General features: G+C 42.5%; 2 protein-coding genes and 1 pseudogene across 2 annotated transcripts; 1 reads left to right on the top strand and 2 right to left on the bottom strand.

The window, feature by feature from the left end:
- Nucleotides 1–2,147: 2,147 nt before the first annotated feature.
- LOC133744173 (cell division control protein 2 homolog C-like) lies at nt 2,148–4,697 on the top strand (annotated as a pseudogene).
- Nucleotides 4,698–7,038: 2,341 nt separating this feature from the next.
- On the bottom strand, nt 7,039–11,595 carry LOC133745152 (uncharacterized). Its single transcript, XM_062173150.1, has 8 exons — nt 11,419–11,595; nt 10,983–11,093; nt 10,763–10,822; nt 10,029–10,086; nt 9,596–9,801; nt 9,383–9,469; nt 8,065–8,113; nt 7,039–7,100 (listed from the first exon to the last, which is right to left on the bottom strand). The coding sequence occupies exons 2-8, from the start codon at nt 11,070–11,072 to the stop codon at nt 7,054–7,056; spliced, it is 597 nt and encodes a 198-aa protein (XP_062029134.1). The 5' UTR covers nt 11,073–11,093; nt 11,419–11,595; the 3' UTR covers nt 7,039–7,053.
- A 542-nt stretch (nt 11,596–12,137) lies between these two features.
- On the bottom strand, nt 12,138–14,708 carry LOC133745143 (MDIS1-interacting receptor like kinase 2-like). Its single transcript, XM_062173138.1, has 2 exons — nt 12,959–14,708; nt 12,138–12,856 (listed from the first exon to the last, which is right to left on the bottom strand). The coding sequence occupies exons 1-2, from the start codon at nt 14,649–14,651 to the stop codon at nt 12,462–12,464; spliced, it is 2,088 nt and encodes a 695-aa protein (XP_062029122.1). The 5' UTR covers nt 14,652–14,708; the 3' UTR covers nt 12,138–12,461.
- Nucleotides 14,709–16,258: the final 1,550 nt, after the last annotated feature.

Here is a 16,258-nt window from a genome sequence, read left to right as displayed (position 1 = left end):
AACCTTAACCCAACCCAAACCCGGCATACCGACCTGGTTCCAGTTTCCAATTCCGGCAACATCGACATAGACTTGATCGCCACCACCTCGCCGTTGTTTCCCCTCAACTCACTTGCCCGGAGAGCCACCAAGTACGGTGGATCGAAGGCCGGCGGATTGACGACGGCGGGCCGATCGATTTTCTCTTCTCTGGCGACGTACAGCTGAACACGAAATTGGTCGAGTCTTGTAGCCCCTTGCTTCCTCTTTCGATCTCTACTGGTCTTGTGGATCAATCCGACCGAAGGTGATCGAAATCTGGTGTGGAACCTAATCCTGATCTAGACCGATTTCCAGAGGCGATCCCGGCCGATCTAGGCTAAATTAGTCCAATCTTCGGCTATTAAAGTTGATCATCGTGTTGTACTCTACATTGTGGACGGTTGGATTAGCCTGGAATGGAGGTCGGAGTGGTGGCGTGTGGGGCTCATTATCAGTTAGAGCTCTAGTCTGTCTGCCATTGCATCTCATGGATTAGTTGGGAGTTACTTGGGACTCATGAGTATGTTCTATTAAAAGGGAGTTTCGGGATATTCTTTCTTTTATTATCCAGAGTGGACTAGATTTTCATATTTAATTGTTGGGTAACAGTTAAATATGATTTGTCATGAAGTGACTTATATTATTTTCCTTGGTGCAAGGGATATTGAGTTTTGAAGAGAATTGAGGTGTGAGTTGCTTCAACAAGTTTTATTGTCCAGGGTGGTCTTGGTTTTCATATTTTAAATGTTGGGTTAACATTTTATTTGATTTTGTCACGATGTGACTTGTATTGTTTTATTTTGGCAAAAGAATATTGGGGTTTTAAGAAATCATGATGTGAGTTACTTTTCCTTGAGTTGAAAGAGGTTCCTCATTATTTGCTTGAGTTGTGTGGTTTTATATTTGAGTTTACTCATATAAGCTTTCAAATGCTTACCGGGTTTGTGGTTGCAACCCGGTGCATTATTCAATAGTGTAAGGGTTAATCCTATAGGTTTAGTTAATCGTGGGTGAAGCTGAGATCTAGTAGCAGCTGTACAAGTAGGAAGCTAATTTTGGGGCTTTACTATTGTTAAGACTTCCTCTATATAGTAAGCTCTGAGGAGCATTTACTTATTATTTTGTTATGCAACTTAATTCGTAAACTTGTGTAATGTAAAATATGACTATACGGAGCGAGTCTGTATTGACATTGTGTATTCAGGGCATCAGTGTGTACTTGGTTTAAAAGGAAACATTTTCCAGGTATTTATACTGATGGTTCAGCATAAAAAATCGGGGCGTGACATAAGATATTTAGGATATATCCGGATAAAATGAAGAAATATCTATAAAATCTTATAGAAAAATAAATAAAAAATAGAAAAAAAGCTCACTTATCACAAAAAAACATACATTATAAAATATGGAGCTTATGTGGGGTATAAAATTTTGGGATAATGACCATTTACACAATTTTAGGATAAAAATTGCCCACTTACCCAAACACTCTAAGAGAATATTTCCCTAATACCCAATTAATTCTTTTTTATTTATTGTTGGGACTTTTTTGCCCTCTCCTTCTTTCTCACTTAGAGGGAGAAGTCATCGGAGACCTTGCCGGACTCCGGTGACCAGTGACAATAATATGGTTACTGGGTATTATTATGGGGCAATAAATTCAGACGCCGGAATCCGGTCATTAGTCCGGTCGCCAGATTCGGGATTCCGATGAACGGTCGCCGGATTCCGGTCACCGGAGTCGGCTCCCGGCCACTGGTCACCGGAGTCCGGCCGCCGACTCCGGTGACCGGAATCCGGCAACCGTTCATCGGAATCCCGAATCCGGCGACCGGACTAATGACCGGATTCCGGCGTCTGAATTTATTGCCCCATAATAATACCCAGTAACCATATTATTGCCCCCTAATAATCATATTATTGCCCCCTAATAATCATATTATTGCCCCCTAATAATCATATTATTACCCTCCAATAATCATATTATTGCCCTCAATAATCATATCATTGCCTCCCAATAGACCCCAATAAAAGCCAATAAAAGTTTACACTATCTTCATTAGTAAATTGGTTTCCAACTCTCTCTCCTCTATTAGACCCAAAACTAAAAAAAAAACAAAAAAAAAACTCTCCTCTACACTATCCTTCCCAACCTCCTCTCCATTGTGTACAAGGCCAAGGACAAAGCCACCGGCCAATTGGTCGCTCTGAAGAAGACGCGCGTCGAGATGGATGAAGAAGGCGTGCCTCCCACTGCCCTCCGCGAGGTCTCGCTCCTCCAGATGCTGTCCCAGTCGCTCTACGTGGTCCGTCTCCTTTGCGTCGAACACGTGGACAACAAGAAGGACGGGAAACCGGTCCTCTACCTCGTCTTCGAGTACCTCGACACCGATTTGAGAAGTTTATCGATTCCTACCGGAAGGGCCCGAATCCGAGAGCGCTGGCGCCGGCGATGGTCCAGAGCTTTCTGTTTCAGCTCTGTACTGCCACTCCCACGGCGTGCTTCACCGCGATTTGAAGCCGCAGAATCTGCTTTTGGATAAGGATAGAGGGATTCTCAAGATCGCCGATCTCGGATTAGGCCGAGCGTTCACTGTGCCTCTCAAGAACTATACGCATGAGATTGTGACTCTCTGGTATAGAGCGCCGGAGGGAAGCGAGGGGAGGAGGGTCGGACTACGATCGCCGAGCCGGAGTGCCGACGCTCTGGTTCTAAAGATGATGATGGGCTCTTTTCGGAGAAGCCATGGGTTTGAGAGAGAGAGAGAGAATGAGGGCAATACTGTCAAACATTGTTAGATTGGGTAAATGAGGTTAAAAAACTCTTAGTGGAGTAAGTAAGCAATTGTTAGGTTAAAATCGGGGGTACCGCGAAGGCGTGAGCGGGAGCTCGGGGGTGAGCAGAAGCTCGTGAGCGGGAAACTCAGTGGTGAGCGGAAGCTCGAGGTTGCCACGAAGGCGTGAGCGGAAGCTCGTGAGCGAGGAGCTCGGGGTTGCCGCCAAGGCGTGAGCGGAAGCTCGTGAGCGGGAAGCTCAGGGGTGAGCGGAAGCTCGGGGTGAGCGGAAGCTCGGGGTTGCCGCGAAGGCGTGAGCGGAAAGCTCGGTGGTGAGCGGAAGCTCGGGGGTGCCGCGAAGGCTTGAGCGGGAAGCTCGGTGGTGAGCGGAAGCTCGAGGTTGCCGAGAAGGCGTGAGCGGAAGCTCGTGAGCGGGGAGCTCGGGGTTGCCGCGAAGGCGTGAGCGGAAGCTCGGGGTTGCCGCGAAGGCGAGAGCCGAAAGCTCGGTGGTGAGGGAAGCTCGAGGGTGAGCGGAAGCTCCGGGGTGCCGCGTAGGTGTGAGCGGGAAGCTCGGTGGTGAGAGGAAGCTCGAGGTTGCCGCGAAAGCGTGAGTGGAAGCTCGTGAGCGGGGAGCTCGGGGTTGCCGCGAAGGCGTGAGCGGGAAGCTCAGGGGTGAGCGGGAAGCTCAGGGGTGCCGCGAATGCGTGAGCGGAAGCTCGTGAGCGGGAAGCTCTGGGATGCCGCGAAGGCGTGAGCGGGAAGCTCATAGGTGATGCCCTGAGGCAAGAGCGTGAAAGCTCGGCGGTGTCGCTGAGGCAAGAGCGCGACCGTTGTTAATTATGCTGGGTTGTATGTACAAGTCCCCGAAGTCCCCAGTCAAGGACGGTTTTCTGGCGGGATTGATACCAAAGCGTAGCTTTGTGCCGTATTGCGAGCATAATTAGTGCGAGTGCGTTGTCCATCTAGAATTGGTCAGAGCGAACGCTTATTCCCTTTCGGGTGGGCCCCTGCTAGGCCCTCCGAGGAGTCCCCAACTCCTGGTTATAGACCTTCGTATGGTCAGAAAATTGTTTGATGAGGGGAGCTGCGTTTAAGCAGTGGGTGTTAGGTAGCGAACCTAATCTTTGATACCCAAGTGTCGGGGGTTAACTGCCGGATCAATGGCTGCCGTGGGCTGTGTTAACCGGTCCCTTTAATCTTTCCCGGAGGAGAAAAGCTTGGCTGTAATGCCGCGTGGCGATCATTGTCATTATGAGGTGTTGCCTTTGGCGGTTGGTCGTAGACCATAGACTCGTGGAGTCTAGACCCGTTTAGGTCTATTTTTCCCGTGGGGAGAGTTTGACAAAGTATGGTGCCCGGAGGCTAGACAACATATTCGCATATAGAGTTTATGTAAAGTTTGTAAGTAATAATATATGGATCTTATGACCATGTAACATGTATTTTAGATAATTGCAAGTGTGATGGGTGTCCATATAAAATATTGGGAGTAGCTCCCGGTGGCCATTATGAAGCATTGTGAACTTGGAGCTTAACTAAAGTATGTTGGATATGTTTGAGCAAGTTGGGTTGTGTTCGAGCAAGTTGGGTGTAGTTAAGCGAGTAGGCGCTGTGCGAGCATGCGGGGCGTGGCCCAAGCAAGTCGTGGCCATGCTCGATACCCAAGCGAGTCGTAACCCGAGCAAGTGTTTTTATCCGAGCATGTTTAATTAAGTCATAAGTGTCACAAGCTTCTAGATGAGTCGTCACATGTTGATTTAATTAAGTTGCAATTAAAATAGAAGCGTGGCATATGTGTATAGCATATATTGTAGTAAAGTCGCTAATAACATTTTGTAGGCATGCGTAAGGGTTATGGAGACATGTAAAGACATGGAAATAGCTCGAATTGCAAGAGCATAAAAGATAAGATATAGTTACTTATCTTATGCCAATTTGGAGCGAGTTGGAGTTGGGATTGATATAAGTACCCAAATCATGTTGGAGTTGTCCAAGCATGACGCTCCATTGCTCCGGCGAAGCACCTTAGTCAAAGGATGATGATTTCGGTAATTTGGAAAGGTGATTGGTCCTTGCAACGAAAATAGGTGATTAGTACATGCAAAATGACATATTTGATTGTGTGCCCTAATATGCATTTCAATTTGGCAAAGTAGTAAGCGCCCGAGCCTTTATAGTCATATGCATGCCAAATATAAACAATGAACCACAATGACGACATTGGGTTTGTACCAAAAGTCGTTGCTATTGTGAATGTGCAATTATAATGTTGAGAAGATTAAGGGTGAGCATGTTATACATGCATGGTAGTTCACATAATTGACTTCCACGGTTAATTCATATGTGGGCATGTTCTGCTAACCAATTTGGATCGTTAGTATATATATATATATAGATATATAGCCACATATATACATAGCTCATACCATCACGTGCAATTGTGGTGCTATACAGGACAAGCACTTGACTGGGACTTATGACACAGTAGTTTGTCAAATGGAAGCATATATGAATAATTCACATTTGTGTAAGAGATAACTGACACAGAAGTTGGAACATATAATTGTTTATTTTGACAACTAGCTTAACAGGAGGTGTACGTGTCCACAAGTGATGGGAACGGCACAAACGGCCCATACATAAAGAGATATATATGTGCGAATGTGGAGTGTATGCAGGCAGGTGTCTCCTAGATTAATTATGCAAAAAGCCGAAGCACGTGGTGCTTGAATAGTAAGGAGGAAACCATAAATCGAAGGGAACTTAGCTTGTCGGTGTACAGAGTAAACTGCTTGATGGCTGGGTGCGAAGAACACAGCCCAGATGGCGCTGTTGCGTGGATGTTCGACGCCTATTGAGCATCACTGGTGATGATCATTGTTCAGCACCGATGACGGAGTTGCCATGGTTGCCCATAGTAGATTTGCCTTTGGTAGTAGTGGTGGTGTGGCTGTGCGGTCAGTGAGGTGCTGAGAATGAGTGAGGATACTGGTGTTAGCGTTCAGCGAAGGTTTTGCCGGCGGAGCTAGTGGTGGCGGAGGTTTGGGCCAGCGGAGCTTTGGCGGAGAACTCTCGGCGTTGGCTCCTTGGCAGAGATGGGATGATGAGTAGCGGAGTTCACTGGCCTGCCGGCGGTGGTGCCCAGCGGAGCATGGCCACAGGTGTGTGGCCAGCGGAGGTTGCTGACGGAAGTGATGCTGAGTGGCTTGTTGCTGGCGGAGGCCGCCTAGCAGTGGAGCCTTGGCTAGCGGTTTCTCCTAGCGACGTTGTGGCTGGCGGAGCTTTTGCCGACGGAGGTGGCTAGCGGACGAAGCTCGGGCCAGTGGTGTGGACCAGAGGTGGATCCAGCGGTGAATCCCAGCGGTAATTTTTGTCAGCGGTGCAACTCGACGGTGAAGTTCGGCTGTGAACTTCCAGCGGTGAAGCTATCTGGCGGTGAAGCTTAGTGGAGCATGGCCAGCGGTGCCTTGTCTTTGGCCGGCGGAGGTGTGCCGCTGATGATCATTGAAGAATGGCCATGGGTGCCCAGAGAAGTCCTCTGGGTGTCCAGAGTGACTCATCACCAAATTTTTTTTTCTTTGTTTACCGCCAAGGATGGGTTTTGATGCTGATCAAACTTGGGCAAACATTTTTTTTTTTTTTGAGTAGGTCAGCGTTGACTTTTTGATATGGGCGTTGACCAACCTTGTAGGCGTTGACTAGCCTTGCTCAGTGTTGACCAAGCATTGACCGGCGTTGACCGAGCGTTGACTCGACGCCTACGGGTCAAAATTCGTGGTAGGTGACGAAGCTTTTGTGTTGGTTTCCCACAGACAGCACCAATGTTAATGTTTAGAAACCGAAGACTAATTAACGTTAGAGAAATAGAGAAAAGACACACGATGTATAGTGGTTCATCTCCCGCCTTAGAGGGAAACTACGTCCACTTGAATATTGTATTATGTGTGTTTGGGCCTTGCGGCCCAAGTTGATTACATGAGTGAAATATGTAATGGGATGGTGATCTAAGTGGGTGGAGGTCCCTTTTATAAGTAAGGAAGCCTCCCCTCTTACACTTGTTTTCCAATGTGGGATGCTAAAGCCACTATTCTAGTGTAGAAAGGCCTATTGTGGATGCATGTTGGCAAGGCCGGGAAGGTGGCTTCCCAGCGAGGTTTTGGCCGCTTCTGACTACCGTGGCGTAGTTTGGACATCAGGCTACGGGATGCATGTCTCGGTTGTGCCCCACCATGGCTTGTGGGCTCCCCCAAAGAGGGTGTTACTTATGCTTGGTGATGTAGCAAAGTAGCTTGCTAGTAGAGGTATCTACACAAGTTGAGGGGCATATTGGTAAAACGTGTCAACAAACCAAAAAAGCAAATAAAAGCATTTCAGTGACCATATCTTATGCAAGTGTGCATCTCTCAGCTAACAGAACTAACAATATAATGCACTTTGAAGCAACAATATTTAGGCCATTCAAGCTGGCACATTATCTATTCGCATTCTATTCCATTACTAAAAAAGCTTGTACCGAGTAATGTTTAATGCTCAGCTAAGACAAGATATGTGGGCCATTTTTTCTGTGTCGATGCATACCCCAGAACCCACAACGAGAAAATACTAGCAAATGAAAGAGAAATGCCATTTTACTAAGCACCACAAGACTGAAGTGAAAAAACTAAGCACCCTAAATCCTAAACCTAGAGATCAGTAGACCACAAGAATCCCAACCAAAAAAAAAAAGTCACTTCAATGTTACTCCAAAGTTCGGAAGCTTCAAATATAGTTGACGAAAAACTTAAACTTGAATGGAAGGGGGAGAGTAAGTGTGCAACACTGCAGATTTCTAAATTAGAGGGTCTATAAACTTGGGGCTTGTAATGAAAACTTCATCCGATCAAGGTATGTGCCTCCAACCGTGAAGTGCAATTATGCAAAGCCACAGTTAATAACTCCAAAAGAAGATTTACCCCAAATTTCATAGGCACACCATTACAATTAAAAGAAGGAAATTACAAAAAATAAAAAATAATTGTACAACAGTACTAGCAGATAGTATGTGATCAAGCCAACATAAACTCAGAATGAAAATAAACCAATAAGTCAGAGAAATGCAAACGTGAAGTCCTTGATGCCTACAAGGATCCTCATGAAAATCAAAGTCTAAGAAATCAAGGATAATGCTAATAGGTCCTATCTTATAGAACGCAATAACACTACTTAAATAATAGGACTGGCTAACTTGCTACAGAGGTCTCTTAAATACTCAGATATTCTCCTATCATACCATATAACCAAAGTCGCGCCAGCAGCTCTAACTCCACCCTGCCGAAAAGCTGAAATAAAGAGAGCAATGGTAATCCTAAAAGCAATATAATTATATTTAAGAGAGCAGAAACAATATAATTACAACCAAAAGCAAAACTCAAGTACCAGTTACAGAATTATATAGTAACAGTGAGCGACTAAAAGAAATGGCATGAAGGACAGCCTTCACACATCTACCAGAAAGGATCCAGTGAATACAACCCAGCTTGATGCCATTACGTGGCCATCACAGTTCAAACATTCTATGCCTATGTCAGTGCGCAAAAGCATATTTATGTGACATGCATCTAAAAGTAGTATTTCAGGAGAGTCAACTTTTCCAAATGTCCTAAAACTACACTGCAGGCAAAATGCCCTCTCAAAGAGAAATCCTTATTTCCAATAAATAGAGGGTCTTTCTAAATGTACCTAGCAAATTTCTATGTATACCCAGCTACTTATTTATATTTAAAATATTTATTAAACCCAGCAAATATTCCCAAAATACCTAGAAAAAGAAAAAAGGGGGGACTAATCTATTATAGAGATCTGATTAGGTGATTCTGTTTTCAGAAAACACAAACCTAATGTTTGCCGAAAAATATAATTCTTAGGTTTTCTTATTGAGTTCAGCAACAATAAAATTCTACACATCAATGATAAGTTATGTCATGATGGTCACCCTTCAGCTACATTTTAGGTAGGTAGATCAGTTACATCTAAGATTTATGCAAGATCTAGAAACGTGCCCAACAAAGACAGAATTTTGATGAACTCCATACCTTCCAGTGAATGATTGACGCACAGAACCATAATCATAAATTAAGATATCCCTCACAAATGATATAACATTTTTTTTCATAAGACCTGCAAAACTACCAAACTATTGATATACATAGAGCTAAAGCAAGGAGCAGCTATATAATAAAGCTATGATTATTTATTTGTATCTAGCAGTGAGGCAAGAAAGTTAAAAGAAATATAAACTCCAAAGTTTTTGCAGACAACATGCCATCTATACCAATTATATGACATATGCAACACCCTCCACATGAACGACATGCAAGGACTTTACATAATGAAAAGTCCAGGTATGCACTACATATGGAACATCACAAGATTTGCCTAACAAAATGAATGCAACGACTTGGACATGCAAAATGAGTAAGATGAAGGTATGCATTGTGCACCACTACATATGAATGAAATTTTGAAAAATGAAATGGAAACAAAATCAAAAACTAATTTTCTTCAAAATCATTTCAAACAGTTACGAGAACCAAGATCATGATCTCTACCTGAGAATGCACAATTGTGGACTTGACAAGCCTTGTGTTGTAGTTAAAGTCATAGAAACTCTTCACCTTCTCCACTTGCAAGCACTCCTGTAACATTCCACTTGCAAGCACTCCTGTAACATTCACAAACAAACAAACAAACAAAAAAAATCAATAAAAAAACAAAATCAATCCGGCTGAAAATCAAATCACTCATAAGATCCAAAGGTATACCTTCTCAAGGTCTTGACGAGGCCGACCGAGGCTCTCATAGTTCTTATATTGCTTCAATCGCGCTTCACGGTACTTATCTCTGGTGAAATTAACCCTCTCCCATGGTATTCCCTGTATGTCTATTCCATTTCTACCTTCCAAAGCCGATGTATCACTCTTTAAAGATATTTCGATCTGATGAGTATCAGAGATCTTCCTCCTGAGTTCTACAATAAGAAAACAGAGTTCCAAAGAATTATACTAACATACCAGTAATAGAACATTGATTTTATCATAATTGCTTTATGCAAATTATACATGGTTTTATGTGCTCTACGTTTTATTGCTGGAACCCTGCAAACAACTCTGAAGAAAAAAACAAGGTACCACCAAATTTTTATGAAGCAAAGTGCCATTGTGCATAAACCATTACTTTGTGATTTCAGAGAAATACCTTCATGGTTAACTTCTTTTAACTCAACTTGCTGTCGAAGTTCTGCTACATGATTGACCTAGAAGAGACAAATAAAACAGAAAAAAGAGTTAACAACTATGATAAGTACTCACGACTCATATCGAACATATAAATAAATATGTTCACCGGACAAACTAAACGGCACAATTTCTGATTGTTGTATGAAATGCAGGAGGTGTAACAAAGAGAACAAGAAAACTTATGAGACAGTAAGTTGATTTCAATGCTGAAACTTGTTAAAAAAATATTAACGATGTATACAATAAAGTAAAACCATCAGTTGAGACTTGAGACAGATAGAGAGCAATTACCAAAAACAAGTAGCAAGAATATTAACATAAAACAGTTGATGGAATGGGAAAATTTATCCTTCACATTACATAATTAAAAGATTGTATTGATGCAAAACTTCAGTAAAGTTACATTACCAACACTTTGGCATACAAACATGTATAAGAAACTGCATTCAAATCATTCAAAATGCCAAAGAGCAGGGTTCAAATCCCTAATAATAAACTGAGAAGCTAATAAGTAAGGATTTAAGTGCAAGAACAAGCAAAGATGGTTTTACAAAAATTATTTCGCCTACTGTATTTGCACCTTAAGAGCAATTAAACCAGCTGGACATTTATCTACTGCTCAAAACATCAATTAACAGATGATCAAATATTTGTTGCACCACAGCAACCATTTAAATGAAGATATCACCATACCTCCTGTTCGAGATTCCACTGCACAGTGGCTAGTGATTTCGCAAGGTCAGCATTTGCAGTCTGCAACCATTTTGACAGTTAGTAATAAGAAAATCCAACTAAGGGCACTGACTAAAAAGTTCAACAGAGCAAGAATTCTATTACTTCTAGATGTAGAGGAAAACCAATGATATCAGAATGAAACACACAAAACACAGGGAATGGAAAAACGTTGTCGAACCTCAAGTTTAGCAAAACGCACAAAGGCTTCCATTCTAGTACTATTATGTTTCTGCTTCTCTTTATCAGCCGCTTCCATGGTTTGCATCATAGTCGTTTGTAGCTTTGAAGCCTGAGGCAGTAAGGAGTTTATATAAGGATTAATGGATCATGGGAGAAGATATTTTAAGAAGAATTCAAGTAAACAAACTATTGGTGGAAGGAAAGTGACATTGTGTTCATCAACTTAATATTCAAACAAATGTAAGACTTATCAACAAGTTTTTAAGATGCAGGTCAATTCGTTAATTAAGAAAGAAAACTGCTCAACATGTTATGCATAGTCTCAAGCACACACAAAACAGTTCTGACTACTTGTTTTGACAATGAACAAGAGTAAATAAGAAACCTAAGGATAGGAACAAGAACATCCCAAAAAAAAAAAAAAAAACCCTTACCTCTTGTGCTTGTTGCTTGAACTTCAGGTATTTTCTCCAAGCTCTGCTTCTCCCCTTCCAATCTGGCAACCGTATTTTCCTTCTCTTTAATGGCCTCCACAGCTTTAGCTGCTGCTTTCTCAGCTAGAATCTTCTCCCTCTGCTTTTTCCTTTCCTCCTTCTCACGCTCACTTTCAGAATCAGAACTTGAACTGGAGTCCGAGTCAGGCTCAGAGCTGCCATCAGTTACTGAAGTAAAACCTCTCTTTAAGTCTTCGGAGGTAGAACTCCTAGCAGCTTCACTGGACTCATGCTTACCCCTGACAGTACTATTTCTCAACTGATTGCTCAAACTCTCCCCTCCAATCTTCTTGTCAGACAACCCTTCATTTTTCTTTACTGACTCTAAAGAAAGCTCCTTCGTATCAAAAGCTCCGCCCTTTTCTTCATTTCAACTGAAGTGTCCGCTCCCACATCTCTATAATCCAACTCCCCATCACTCATTCTCCCATTCAACTTCCTACCTTCCCCAACACCTGCTCTCTGCACCGACTTCATCACATTATTACTACTCCCACTCTTTTGATTCTTCTTAACCTCCAAATTCGACAAATTCGAAGCAGAACCTGCACTGCCCTGCCTCCTACCATCCTTCCTCAAACCCCGAACCCCAGGCAAACCATTGCCACGGCTCGATGTAGAAATAGCTGCCGGCTTCGGTGCACAGACAATTAAACTCTTTTAGTGCCAGATCATCAAATTCAATTCTATGTGTTGAATCAGAAAATGAAAATGGCGGCAAACCTTTGGATCACAGCCCAAACTGGCTGTCTTTCGAGTTTGGGCCACACGAAATCAACTTTACTGGAGGCGATGGTGACGGCGGTGACAGCGACTTGAGTGATGGTGGAGGTGACGGCGCCGTGGAGAGAGCCGGAGATGAGGGAGAAGGAATCTGAGGATGTAGAAAAGTGAAAGGAGAGAGAGCAAGAATTGGATTGTGCCGAAAAAAGGCGAGGAACAGAAATGTTGGTGGATACAGAAGAACATTGTTGATTCAAAATTCATGAGGCAGTAAAACCATTAGAAGCAAGCAATTCACCGCATGTTATCATAGCTATTGGACCCGACAAATGCAGTCTTTTAGTTGAGAGGTGTTGAGAAACTTGCTTCATTGTTGGACGAGATTGAGGACTGGAATTCAGGCACGCAAATGCTACCTTCACAACAGAGACAACTTCTCCTGCAACTTCACCTGCAGGAGGGGAAATGCGTTGGTCCAAAACATCCAAAACTGGCATTTGATGGGCTGGTAATGCAGTTGACGATGATGAACACGCCCCCGAAAAAAGAGATGAGAGAAGATCTCCCGGATGTCTTCCCATAACTGTCTCCAATGTCACCACTCCAAAGCTATAAACATCACACTTCTCATTCACTTCCATCGTATAAGCAAGCTCTGCTCGGTCAAATCTCAAACAGTCAAATGTCGGTATACAGAGATAATAATGAGTTAATAAAAATTTAATAACAATAGAGAGCAGAGAAAAACAAATATTACCTGGTGCAATATATCCATATGTGCCTGCAAGGGCAGTCCAATTAGTTGAGTCTGGGTTTAAGAACTTAGCAGTGCCAAAGTCTGAGACACAGGCCTCATATTCATCATCCAGCAAAATGTTCTTGCTCGATATGTCCCGGTGCACAATTGGTGGCAAACAATCGTGATGCATGTAACACAAGGCATGAGCTACACCTTTAACTATATTCACCCTTTTACTCCACCCCAGTTCTTTAGCTTCCTCATCTTTGCTCAACATTGTGGCCAAACTACCCTTTTCCAGATAATCATACACCAAAAATGAGTGTAGCATATGTGAACAGAAACCATAAAGCTTCACAATATTTCGGTGACGCATCTCAGTTAGTGCCCTAATTTCATTCAAGAATGTCTTCTGAAGATTCTTGTCATCATCGCATGGCAAATGGAGTTTCTTCACAGCCACTGTGTAAGTGGATGACAAAGTTGCTTTGAAGACACTTCCCTGTTCTCCCTGCCCTATGCAATACATGGGATCAAAATCTTCTGTTGCCCTTACGATTTCCTCAAACATCGTTTTTCCATCCAACTTTAATATTGAATAAGAAAATTCTTCACTCATGTTGGTTTTTTCTCCATGCTGATGCTTCTTTTTCCTTTTCACTACCAATGCAAATATGAAGGCTAGAAGTGCAAGTGCTCCAAGAATAAGGAACATTATTAGAAATACGAGTTTATGGTCCTTTTTTGGGCTTTGTTTATTGCAGGGTTGCAAAAATCGTGTGTTGCCACACAAGCCCTTGTTCCCTCGCAATGCTTCCCGAGTAGCAGCTTGAAATGCTTTGTTGTTGGGAAGTGGACCTTCCAAGTAATTGTAGGATATGTCTACATACGACAACCCGTGCATGTCTTCAAAACTTGTTGGAATGAAACCAGAGAGATTGTTGTGGGATATATTAAGTATCTCCAGACTCTGCATATTACTAATATCTGATGGTATCTGACCTTCAACTGCGTTAAAACTCAAATCTAGTTGGGACAACTGAATTAACTTCCCCAATTGAAATGGAATTACTTGACCGAACTTGTTGTTGCTCAAATTCAAGTAATATAACTTGTGAAAGTCACCTACAAAACTTGGAATTGAATCATTGAATTTGTTTGCTGATAGATCAAGATATTCTAGATCAGTCAATGATTTAAACTCTAAAGGAATACGACCTGAAAGTTGATTGCCGTCCAACATCAGCTTCACCATTGAAGTTAATCCCCCAAACTCCTTTGGAATTGTCCCGACTAAACTATTTGAAGAAAGATCCAGCTCATGAATTTGGGTTGCGTTTCCAATCTCAGCTGGTATAAAACCAGTAAGTTTGTTTGCAGCTATTCGTAGGGTTGTTAAATTTAGGCACAATCCCCAATTTGGTGAGATTTCACCATAAAGTTGATTGTTGCTCAAATCTATAAAATTGAGACTTGGATAAACGCCAAAGACTTCAGATATATTGCCTGTCAATTGGTTCCCTTCAAGACGGACTCTGAATAAGCTCGTGCAAGTTTTCAAGAATTTGGGGATTGGACCACTTAGATGATTGGAGGAAGCTGTAAAGTGTGTGAGTGATCCAGTTCGGCAAATGTTATGTGGCAAATAACCCGAAAATTGGTTTATACCCAATTCCAATGCTATCAACGTTGGGATATTTCCTATCTCCATGGGAATAGTGCCAGAAAGATTATTTGTATGGAGATAGAGAGTGGTAAGGTTGGTCAAACCACCTAATGTTGTCGGAATTGAACCACTGAGGCGATTGATGCACAACTCTGCCAGATTATTTAACACATAAGGTAATCACCTATCATAAAATATCTTTATGGATTTTGTTTTGGAACGTGGTTTCTTGATTTTCTTCTTAGTCATTTGCTTCATTTGGTTTTCTCAGTTTGATTCTTAATAATGAGCTTGCATCTTACTTTCAGTATGATTCTGAAACAAAAATCATTGAATCACCTTTTTTTTTTTTTTTTTTTGGGTTTTCTTTTGGTGCAGGACAACTGACATCATATTCTTCACTCTTAGGAATAATCAGTAGAAGCTTTCAGTTTTGGGGTTTTGGATATATTTTGCTTCCAGGTCGGGAGATAGTAATATAATGCTTTCGTTTTATGTTTTTCCTTCTGTCGATTTACAATTTGCAAAGGTGCATGAGCTTTTGGTTATAGCTGAAAGCTTCAAGATAAGCTTGAGAGAAAAACCAGAAAATAGAAACTGAGCTTCTGTATATATTGGACTTAAATGTTACAGAGAGATTTGGGTTACGTATTTATAGTAACAAGCCAACCGGCTTAATTAGCACGCTAACTAATCAACCTAACTAATCTTCCATGAGACCAGCAGCAAGGTGATGCGTGTCACAATAACACACAAAGACTACACAGCACATGAGGTAAAAGATAAAAGGTAAATGGTGTACGCGTGTATATATGTATATATGTTATCACCCCTCCTCAGCTTGATGTGGGGGACCAAGCTTCAAGCTGGAGCACAAATAATTGTGTTGAGGAGAACAGAGACCCTTGGTAAAGAGATCAGCGAGCTGTTCCTGGGAGCAAACAAATTGGAGTCGAATGGAACCATCTCTTACTTTATCTCTTGTAAAATGGACATCAACTTCAATATGCTTCAACTTGGAATTATGCACAGGGTTTGTAGCAAGGGCAAGTGCAGAGATGTTATCACAATGGAGTGTAGGGGTAGAGTCAAGAGAGAGATGCAAGTCAGCAAGTAGAAGTTGAAGCCATTGTAGCTCAGAGGTTGTATCAGCCATGCTACGATACTCGGCCTCAGTAGAGGACCTGGAAACAGCTGTTTGCTTCTTACTACACCACGAAACGGGAGAACCATTAAGTAGAATCACAAAGCCTGTGGTGGACTTTCGATCATTCGGGTCCCCAGCCCAATCTGCATCACTATAGGCTTGAAGAGAGAAATTATGATCAGAAAAGACTTGAAGCGATAGACTAGTATCCGAAGAAGAAGAGGACCCCCTCCTGAAGGTAATGCCATAATCAGATGTACCTTTGACGTACTTGAGTATACGTTTAGCAGCAGTGAAGTGTTGATCAGTGGGGCAATGTAAAAATTGACACACAGAGTTTACACTAAAGGCAATGTCAGGCCTTGTGAAGGTAAGATACTGCAAGCACCCCACAAGGCTTCTGAATTGAGCAGCGTCGGTGGAAGAGAGAGATGTACCATGGTCTTTGAGAAGTTTGAGGCCGGACTGACATGGGGTAATGTGAGAATGACAATCATCCAAACCT

Source organism: Rosa rugosa, chromosome 4 (genome assembly GCF_958449725.1).
Source record: "Rosa rugosa chromosome 4, drRosRugo1.1, whole genome shotgun sequence".
NCBI classification, from domain to species: domain Eukaryota; kingdom Viridiplantae; phylum Streptophyta; class Magnoliopsida; order Rosales; family Rosaceae; genus Rosa; species Rosa rugosa.
The sequence above is the reverse complement of the archived record's forward strand: the minus strand, read 5'-3'. Positions and strand labels throughout refer to the sequence as shown.

What these genes read in the sequence shown, in the direction of transcription:
- LOC133745152 (XM_062173150.1), bottom strand. Translation starts at nt 11,072, where the DNA reads ATGATGCAAACCATGGAAGCGGCTGATAAAGAGAAGCAGAAACATAAT. An exon ending in TGCGTTTTGCTAAACTTGAG is followed by an intron (nt 10,823 to 10,982) that starts GTTCGACAACGT and finishes AAATGGTTGCAG; the next exon opens with ACTGCAAATGCTGACCTTGC. An exon ending in CTCGTCAAGACCTTGAGAAG is followed by an intron (nt 9,470 to 9,595) that starts GTATACCTTTGG and finishes GGAATGTTACAG; the next exon opens with GAGTGCTTGCAAGTGGAGAA.
- LOC133745143 (XM_062173138.1), bottom strand. Translation starts at nt 14,651, where the DNA reads ATGGAGATAGGAAATATCCCAACGTTGATAGCATTGGAATTGGGTATA. An exon ending in ATATGGATATATTGCACCAG is followed by an intron (nt 12,857 to 12,958) that starts GTAATATTTGTT and finishes TTGACCGAGCAG; the next exon opens with AGCTTGCTTATACGATGGAA.